Raw genomic sequence first — 9589 nt, 5'->3', positions numbered from 1 at the left:
GCCCACGGGGCAAACAACCCCGTATCGCAGCACAGCACCCAGCCCAGGCAGGCTGCGTCCCCCCCGGCCGGCTCGGGGTAGCCCAGGAGCAGGGCAGGCCAGCGCGGCAGCGTGCCGGCAGCACCGGGGATTTGAGCAGGGAGGAACCGCGGGCAGGCGGCGAATTAGCAGCATGACACAGCAGCCGAGCAGCGTTGGCACAAGCGAGCAGGGGACCGGGGTGGCAGAGGAGGCTCGGGAACTTCCCTGAGGCTACACAGGGAGCCGGGAGGGGACAGGACCCCTGCTCAGGTGTCCAACGTGGGCATCGCTGCCGGATCGACACAGCACGGCCGGCTCCCGGCACAGCTCCTGGCCAAGAGGGGAACGCGGCTTCGGCAGGCGGCGCGGGATGGCTCACGGGGGACAGCGGGTCCCCCGTGCGCGGGACCCTCCTCACCGCACCGCCCCAGCACCGAGTCCACACACAGAGACAGCTTTTCTGTTTTTTGGGGATTTTTTTTTAACAGAAGTTTATGGTTATATGCAAATTAGGTCATTAAATGATTTGCATAAAATGTTCGCACATCAGCGACTAAGTATTCCTAACTCCCCACCCCCCGAAGGTAGTAATCCTACTCGACTAGCGCTGTCACACGGCCCCGCTGACGCCCGCACGCGCCTCCCCGCCGCGCGCCCCGCTCGCTCACGCGCGCCCGGCCGGCCACGCGCGCGGGCCCTGCCCCAGGCTGTCCGCGCAGGCGGAGGCAGGGCCGCGGGCGCAGGCAGGCCCCCGGGGCGCTCGCATGCCCTACACGGGCTTGTGTATTGCCGCCTTCCTCCCCGGGCATGCGCGTGTGCCCAGCACGCTCCCAGCGCGCGGCAGGCGCGCGCAGCGCCGGCCGCCCGCGCCCCCTTGTACCTTCCCCACGCTCGCAGGGGCCCGAGCGTGCCGGCGGGGCAGGCGCCAACCTCGCCGGCGGCCGCACGCTCGCGCACGCTTCCCGTGACCCAGGCAGCTCCCACGCACACCCACGCACACCCTTCCCCCACGCGCACGCCCCTCTGTCCGCGGCCGGGCGCCCACCGCGTGGCCGCAGCCCCGCGCGCAGGCGCCGGGCGGGCCGCAGGCACACCATGTCCTTCGCGGGACAGCGTCCCCGCCCGTCCCTAGCTGTTGGTGAGGAAGAGCCGTCTGTGTCTGGAGGCAGAGCCGCGTGGCCGGCCCCGACGCCGGCCCCGGCCCCGGTTCCCGAAGGGGCTTCGGCTGGGCACGGCGGTCTCTCCCCAGCTGGCCGTCCCGGCCTGCGGCTCGGGGAAGCTGGGCTCGGCTTTGGGCTGCTCGAGGAGCGGGCTGGGGTCCGGCCGGGGCTCGGCCGGCGGCGCCTGGCTCTGCCGGGCGCTGGCCCTCTCCTGGCGCAGGTAGCGCAGCTCGTCGCGGATGTCCGTCAGGACCCCCAGCAGGCGAAACTGGAGCTCGCGGTCGCGGGCCCTCTCCTCGCGCTGGGTGGCCCGTTCCTCCTGCCACATGGCCAGCTCCTGGTGGTACAGCTGGTCCCACTGCTCCTCCAGGTCCAGCAGGTGATGGATGTTAGTCCTCCAGCTCTCCCGGCGGTCCTCCCGCAGGCGGGAGCAGCCCAGGCCACGGGGGGGGCCGGGGGCGGCAGGGGCGTCCCCCGGGGGGGAGGCGGAGGAGGGCAGCGACTCCTCGGTCAGGGCGCCGTGCAGCGGGGAGCGGGCCGGGGGCTCCTCCTCCGCCGTCGGCTTCTCCCAGGTGGGCCCCATCAGTACCCTGGGCAAAGCGCCCATCTCCGGGCCCGGGCCCCCCGCCTGCTCCTCGGGGTGCGAGGAGTCGAGCCCGCGGCCCAGGGGGGGCAGGTCGGACACCCCCTCGTGGCCCCAGTCCGAGTGAGCGTCCACGGGGTTGAGAGGGTCCTCGGGCAGGGAGGTGACGGAGCCCTGGGAGCTGCACCTGCGGATTAGCATGGCCTGGCGGGACAGTTTCATGTCTTCCTCCGCAGACATGGGGGCCTCGGGCCCGGGCTGCATCCCCACAGCCCCACCGTGGCCCCTCTCCACCTCCCGGCCTTCCCGTTCCTCCTCCTCCGACATGGAGGCGTAGGAGACGAGGGACTCGTTTCGCAGGGACGGGGAAATAGCTGACATGTCCGGAGTCCGTAGCTCCGGTCCTGACTCAGCTGGAAGAGAAGAGAAGCCCTCCGGTGAGCCACAGCCGCTGCCCCGGCCCCCTGCCCCTCCCCGACACACGGACAACCCCCTCACGGACATCCCTGAGGGACACCGCAGGCCAACGTGCCCCACCTGCGCAGCCCTCACCCCTACCTGCCTCGCACACCCCTCGTCCCCCTGCAGAGAGTTCCCCAAGACCCTGCGTGACACAGGGATGGCCGCGGCCTTTGCCTTCCCTTGGATTTGCCGCCTCCTCCTGCCACCAAACACCCCTCAGCGGTTAGGACACCGTGCTCCGAGTTCCCCATTACGCGTCTGCAGCCCTTCAGGACTCGCAGACCAGGAGACAATCGCGCAAGCTGGAAAGGCGCAGGGAAGCATCTCCGATCGGGGCATCCCCTGCGGTGCCACCCGCAGCGCCGTGCCGAGGGCTGCACCCAGCCCCTCCAGCGGCAAGACGCTGCGCCGAGACTGGGCTCTCGGTGCAAACAACCACCGCAACCTTCTACCGCGCTCCCTGCGGATCTCCATCCAGACCCTGCGCCCTCCCTCCGCCGCCTAAAACCCCCCGCAGCAGCCTGTGCCGCAGCCTTACCCGAACTGCTCTGTCCTTCCCCTCGGCTGTACTCGCAGATGACGGAGGGGTCGGGGCTCTGCACCGCCAGCCGGGGCACGGCAGAGCCCTCCACGTCCGGCAGGGACGAGGGCTGCCCGTTGGTGTCGATGTAGATGCTGGGGTGGCTCACGCCGGGCTGCAGGTGCATGAAGGACTGCTTGGTCGCGCCGGGGAAGAACAGATCTGCGGGACAGAGAGAATCCAGCCTCAGCCGCTGCGACGACAGCACCGGCGGCTCATGTGCCCCCGCAGAAGGGCGGATGGGGCGCCCCAGAAGAAGGGTCCCACGGGAATCTGCAGGGGAGCGACGCTGCGTGGGGGACACAGTTGCTCCTCCTGCAAGGCCAGCCCGCCCGATTGCTCGCCCTCGCCCCTCCAGGACCGTCCTGAACTCGCCCAGCCCCGAGGGGGCTGGCATCCCCTAAATGTCCCGCAGGACTTCTTCCTCCAGCCCAGAGCTTTTCTGCTTTGCAGCGAGACGGGCGTCTGGTTCAGAGACAGCCCGAGCCTGAACCGAGCGAAACGAGACCCACGCCCCCCACCCGTCCCCGCTGAAACCTGACGGGCCGAGCTGAAATCAAAGAGCAGAGGAAGGAGCAGGAACAACTAACCCCGGTGTCATCTGGGGACACAAAGAAGCCGGACACATGCCCTTTGTCGAAATGAAAGGACAGGGGGGTTATCTGCCTCCTGGCCAGTAACAAAGCCCACCTGGGTGTACCCGTGGGCCCAGCTCAGCGCTACTGCAAGACCACGTCGGGTCTTTCACCAACATCTTCTCCCCGAGCATCTCTTGGGCATTTGAGCTGAACAGGCGTTACCCAAGAGCAGGACCAGCAAGAGGGCTCTGCGCTCTGCGGGAGGCCGAGGCACGGGTTTGCTCTGCAGGCGACGGAGGGGCCAAAGGCACAGCCCCACCGAGACGGCACGGCCCGCCCAGGGACCCACCGGCTCCCCCCGGCCACGCACGGCACCCGGGTGCGAGACGCTGCGGGAGTACGGTGTGACTCTGCCCTGAAGCAGCTGCTCCCGCTCCCTCCGACCCCAGCTGACCCTGGGGGACACCGACCCTGAAAGGAACGGGGGAAATAAAACCCCATCCCGTCTTTTACCAGCTGCCTTTAGATGGTATCCAGCAAGGCCAGGCACTGTATCAAATTAAAGAAAGAAAAAAAAAAACCACCAAAAAAGACCCGCTCCCACAAAGTCTGAGGTGTTCCTGTTGATCCCAGGTTATTTCCACAGCGGATTTTTAATTCCAGCGCACGCAGTGTCCAACCCTGGTGCTTTGCTACTCAGATACGACAGGACCACGGCCCTGACGGATGCTGCAATCCCGACACAAACCGCGCACGAGAGCAAAACCCCAAAGTCTCCTTCCACGATCCACGCCGCGCTGACTGGCACAGAACGCAAATGCTCGGCAGACCTGGGAGCTCGAGGGGACCGCGGCCTGGTGACGTTACCAGGCTGGACATCGCTCGGAGAACGCAGCACAGGACTCTGCTACTCCAACTCTCCTCTCCCCAGAGAACCACCACGACTGACCTGGGTCCAAGATGATTTCGGGCTCCGAGTCGTGGCTGGCCTGCAAGAAGGTGGAAGCCACCATCTTCTCCAGGGGCGTGAGGCGCGGCTTGTGGAGGGGCCCGCCGGCGCGGTTCATGGGCAGGTGCTTCTTGGAGGTGATCTTTTTCTTGACGTCCAACCGCAGGTCACGCCACTTGTGCTTGAGGTCGTCGATGGAGCGTTCGGTGTATCCCAGGAAGTTGACACGGCTTTGGATTTGGGTCCAGAGCTGCTTCCGCCGCACGGGGTGAGCCCGCAGGGCTTCAGACCCATACAGGGCGCTGAAATGCCGGACCACATTCCAGACCAGCGTCTCAGTCTCGTCATTGGAGAAGTTGGCCTTCCTCTTCCGGCCAGACGCTGGCATCGCCTGCGAGGCTGCGGCAGAGGTGGAAGGGGCACAATTGAACCTCGGTCCCCACTCCTCTCTGTCAGCTCCTGGGGGGAACATGGGGCTGCGGGAGCCCGAGGGAGCCGCGGAGGAGGGAGCCGAAGCAAGAGCCCCCGAGGCATCCATGGCAGGGGAGGCTTGGGCCGGGGAGGATCTAAAGAGCCGCTTCGGCACACCACGCGGCAGGGGGGCACCTCATCCCCTCGCCCCGGCTCGAGAGCACCTGGGAGGGGAGAAAAGGAAAGGGCAGCGGTGGGTGGCGGCAGTGCGGGGTGACGGCGAGGGCCCCCGGCCCTCTCCAACCAGAGGCACCCAGGGGCCCCCAGCCAGCTACCACGGGGGCCGCGGAGAGGGTCATGGTCACGGGGCGCGCATTGGGACCGCGACAGAGGCCGCGGTGAGGGTCACGGCACGCACCTCAGGGCCACGGCGAGCGCCTCAGCCACGGCACGCGCTTTGGGGCTGTGGCAAGTGCCTCAGGGCTACACAGAGGGTGACAAGGAGCACCTCGAGGCCAGGCTGAGGGCGATGGGGAGCGCCTCAAGGCCACAGCGAGGGCCTCGTGGCCACGTTGGCAGCAAGGGCAAGTGCCTCCAGGACACAGCCTTGGCAAGCACCCCAGGGCCACGGCAGGAGCCACCGCAACAACTTCAGGGCCACGGCCATCGCCTCTGGGCCACAGCGAGCACCACAGCGAGGGACTTAGCCATGGCCAGCACCTCAGGTCCACAGCAAGGGCCTTGGTGATGGCAAGCACCTTGGCACCATGGCAAGGGCCACAGCCATGGTGAAAGCACCAGGGCTGCAGCACGGGGCCTCAGGGCCATGGCGGAGGCCTTGGCCATGGCGAGCATCTCAAGGCCACGGTGAAGACCTTGGCTATGATGCAGGCAAGGGTGTTGGCCATGGTGAGACCCTCAGAGCCCCAGTAAGCACCTCAGGTTACCAGTGAGGACCTTCGGGCCATGGTGAAGTCCTTGGCCATGGCGAGCGCCTCAAGGCCATGACGCCTTGACATTACAAGGGAATGTAATGTCCTTCATTACATTAACGCCTCAAGACATTAGTGAAAGCCTTGGCCATGGTGAACACCTCAAGATCCCAGTGAGGGCTTTGGGCCCATGGTGAAGACCACGGCCATGGCAAGTGCTTCAAGGTGATCGCGAAGGCCTTGGTCATGGCGAACACCTCAAGCTCCCAGTGAGGACCTCAGGGTCATGATGAAAACCATCGCCATGGCGAGTGCTTCAAGGCCATGGCAAAAGCCTTGGCCATGGTGAACGCCTCAAGCTCTCACAACGGCCTTCAAGCCATAGCAAAGACCCAGACAATGCCAAGTGCTTCAAGGCCATGGTGAAGACCTTGGCAAAGGCCTTGGCCATGGTGAACACCTCAAACTCCTGGTGAAGGTCTTGGGGCCATGGCAAAGACCAAGGCCATGGCGAGTGCTTCAAGGCCATGGCGAAGACCTTGGCGAAGGCCTTGGCCATGGTGAACGCCTCAAGCTCCCGTTGAGTGCCTCAAGACCCTAGCAAAGACCGTGGCCACGGTGCAGGTCTTGAGCTCGCGGCAAAGCCCCCAGCCACGGTGAGCACCTGAAGGCCATGCCATGACCCTCGGCAAGGCTCTCGACCATGGCGCACCCCCAGTGCCCCACCGACCCCCTCAGCCCCCCAGCACCGTGGCAAAGCCCTCAACCGCCCTCAGCATCTCCAGGCCCCACAGAGACCCCTCCGGCGGCCACCTCAAGGCCTTGGCCCAGCGCCTCAGACCCTCACCCACCCTCCCCCCGGTGCAACGGCCTCTCCCCCCTCAGTGGCGGGGGTGCCCCGAGGCGGGGGGGGGGGGTTACCGGCTGCACCCCCAGGGCAGGGCCGGGGCCTTCAGCGGGCGGCTTTTGTTCGCGCTTCCGCCGGGCACCGGGGACAAAGGGGCCGGGGCCGGTGCCTGCCCCCGGGGGAAGGGGGGGGGGCCGGGGGCAGGCACCGGCCCCGGCCGCAGGCCTTTCCCCCCACCCCTCAACACCCCCCGGGGCAGGGCGGCGGCGCCTACCTGTGCCGGGACGGGCGTGCGAAGGGGGGGGGGGGAGCGGGGGACGGCGGCGGAGGGGCCGGGCTCGGAGGGGGGCTCAGCTCCGGCGGCGGCGGCGGGTAATGGCTCCCGCCTCGGCGGAACTCGCCTTCATTTCCTCCGCCTCCGAGCGGCGCGGCGCGGCGCGGCGCGGGCCCTGCGCGCGCCCGCCCTTGGGCGCCCCCTGGCGGCACCGCCGCGGAGCTGCGGCGCGAAGCGACGCGCCGGGGAGTTACGCGGGGTGGGGGGGGCGGGGGGTGGAAGAAGGCGGGAACCACACACACCCACGCACCCACCCGTGCACACGCACCCCCGCACCGCGGTCGCCGCATGCTCCGGGGAGACACGTGCACCCCCGTGGTTGTGCATCCCGGTGGGCACTTCCCTGTGCAGCCCGTCCCTGCATCCTCCCGGTGCTGCTTGCACACCCGTGATTATGTATCCCCGTGGGGATCCCCCGGTGCACCCCGGCCCTGCACCCCCGCCGGGTACTGCTTGCACCCCAGTAATTGCGCATCCCGGTGGGGACTTCCCTGCGGACCCCGTCTCTGCACCCCGGGTGCCCCTTCCTCTGCACACCGATGCCCCCACCCTGCCCCGGCACTCTCGTGGGAGCCCCGTGCACCCCCCTGTGATTGTGCATCCCCGGTGGGCAGTTCCCTGCGCACCCCTGGGTGCCCCTTGCACCTCCTTCTTTTGCACCCCGATGTCCGCACCCGCGGTACTCACTGCCCCTGCACCTCCGGTGGAGCCCCACGCACCCCCGTGACCGTGCGTCCCCGTGGGCACTTTCCTGCACACCCCTGGGTGCCCCTTGCATCCCTTTCCTTTGCACCCCGATGTCCCCAGCCATGGTACTCGTCCCCGCACCCCTGGCGGAGTCCCTTGCACCCCCATGATTATGCGTCCCCGTGGGCACCCCCCCGTACATGCCGTCCCTGCACCTCTCCCCCCCGGCTGCCGTTTGCACCCCCGTGATTGTGCCTTCCCGTGGGCTCTTCTCTGTGCACCCCACCCCTGCAGCCCTCCCCCGATGCCGCTTGCACGCCCGTGATTGTGCATTCCCACGGGCACTTTCCTGTGCATCCCGGGTGCCCCTCGCACCCCCTTTCTTTGCACTCCGATGCTCCCCCCCGCGGTAGTCACTGTCCCTGCACCCCCGGGGGAGCCTCGTGTACCCCCCGAGATTGTGCATCTCCGGTGGGCACATCCCTGTGCACCCCATCCCTGCACCCCTGGGTGCCCCTTGCACCCCCGTGTGCCCTGCACCCTGATGGCCCCCACCCGCTGTACACACTGCCCCTGCACCCCCGTGACTGCGCATCCCGGTGGGCACTTCCCTCTGCACCCCATTCCCCGCAGTGCCAGGTACCCCTTCCTTTGCACCCCGATGTCCCACCCGCCGTACTCGCTGTCCCTGCACCTCTGGGGGAGCCCCGTGCCCCCCCATGATTGTGCATCCCCAGTGGGTAGCCCCCCGTGCAGCCTGCCCCACAGACCCCCAGCTGCCTCCCTGTGCCCCCCGTGTGCCATGCACCCCGATGCCCGGTGCACACTGCCCTCCCCCGGGGGGCTGCTCTACTCCTGCACATCCCGGTGCCCCCCCGCGCCCGGCCAAATTGATGGATCACCGTGAATGCCACCCACAGAGCACCCCGTCCTCTGTCCCCCATGGGTGCCCCGGCACGTCCTGTCCCCTGCACCCACATGGGTAACTCCCGGTGCACCCTGCATCCCGGGGGGCAGGCCCTTGTACCCCATGTCCCATGCACCCTGTCGGGCCCCTGGGTTCACCCTGCCTCTGCACCCCCAGGGTGCCCCTTGCACCTCGTGCCCATGCATGGCAACAGGCACCGCTGGGTGCAGCCTGCCCTGTGCACCCCCGGGAGCACCCTCTCCCCCATTCACTCTGGCAGGCATCCGGGTGCCCCCTGCACCCCTGGGGGGGCCCTGGCACCCCCTGCACCCAGATGGACACGTTCCGGTGCACTCTGCCCACGCACCCCTAAGGGTGCTCATTGCACTCTCTGCCCCGTGCACCCTGATGGGCACCCCGTGCACTCCACCCTGTGCACCCCCACCCCGGGCAAACTTATGCAGCACCCCAACAGGTCCCTGGGTGCACCCTGTCCCACGCAATGGGTGCCCCTCGCACCCCCTGCCCTCTTCACCCCAACAGGCACCTGGGTGCCCCTCACACACACCGCTCGCTGCGTCCCAATGGGCACCCTGCCCCGGGCACCCCGATGGGCCCCCCACCCTTGGACACCCCAATGAGCACCTCTTGCATGTCCTTCCCAGGTGTGTCCCAACAGGCACCTCCTGCCCAAACCCCGCCGTGGCCCCCCCCTTCCCCCGCATCCTGGCCGGGGTCTCCTCCGCAGGGACGGCTGCGAGGGCTGGGTGCAGAGCACCCCAGGGTGCCACGGTGTTGTGGGGACACGCCTGTCCCTGCCGCGGGCTGCGGCCCAGCCTGGTGGCTTCCAGCTGCCCCCGGTTCTCCATGCACACGCGGAGGGTTGTCCCCATGCCCTGTCCCGCCTCAGGGACCCCGGTGTGGCAGGGGATGGCAGCGGTCACCGTGCCAGGGACAAGGTGCCGGGGGGTGCCTCTTAGGGCGCACGGTCCCATAAATGGGGGGGGCTGTGCAGGGGACCCCTGGGTGCACATGGGTCGTCAGCCAGGGCCCGCTGCCCGTGGGTGCTGCCCGTGGCCCTGGTACCCGGGTGGGGACAGCGTGCGTGTGTTGGGGTGCTGTGGGGGCCCAGGAGCGG

At 68.3% G+C, this 9589-nt stretch overlaps 1 protein-coding gene across 2 annotated transcripts; it reads right to left on the bottom strand.

Moving 5' to 3' along the window:
• Positions 1 to 477: 477 nt before the first annotated feature.
• On the bottom strand, positions 478 to 6965 carry LOC142079722 (uncharacterized). Of its 2 annotated transcripts, none has more exons than XM_075144457.1 (4): positions 6798 to 6965; positions 4334 to 4968; positions 2765 to 2968; positions 478 to 2177 (listed from the first exon to the last, which is right to left on the bottom strand). In XM_075144457.1, exons 2-4 carry the CDS (start codon positions 4869 to 4871, stop codon positions 1150 to 1152), a joined length of 1770 nt encoding a protein of 589 aa, XP_075000558.1. In that variant the 5' UTR covers positions 4872 to 4968; positions 6798 to 6965; the 3' UTR covers positions 478 to 1149. The 2 variants fall into 2 exon arrangements, with proteins under 2 accessions (XP_075000558.1, XP_075000559.1); XM_075144458.1 differs by having other exon boundaries at positions 4334 to 4732.
• Between the last annotated feature and the right edge of the window lie 2624 nt (positions 6966 to 9589).

This window comes from Calonectris borealis, chromosome 2, assembly GCF_964195595.1.
Source record: "Calonectris borealis chromosome 2, bCalBor7.hap1.2, whole genome shotgun sequence".
Taxonomy (NCBI): domain Eukaryota; kingdom Metazoa; phylum Chordata; class Aves; order Procellariiformes; family Procellariidae; genus Calonectris; species Calonectris borealis.
The sequence above is the reverse complement of the archived record's forward strand: the minus strand, read 5'-3'. Positions and strand labels throughout refer to the sequence as shown.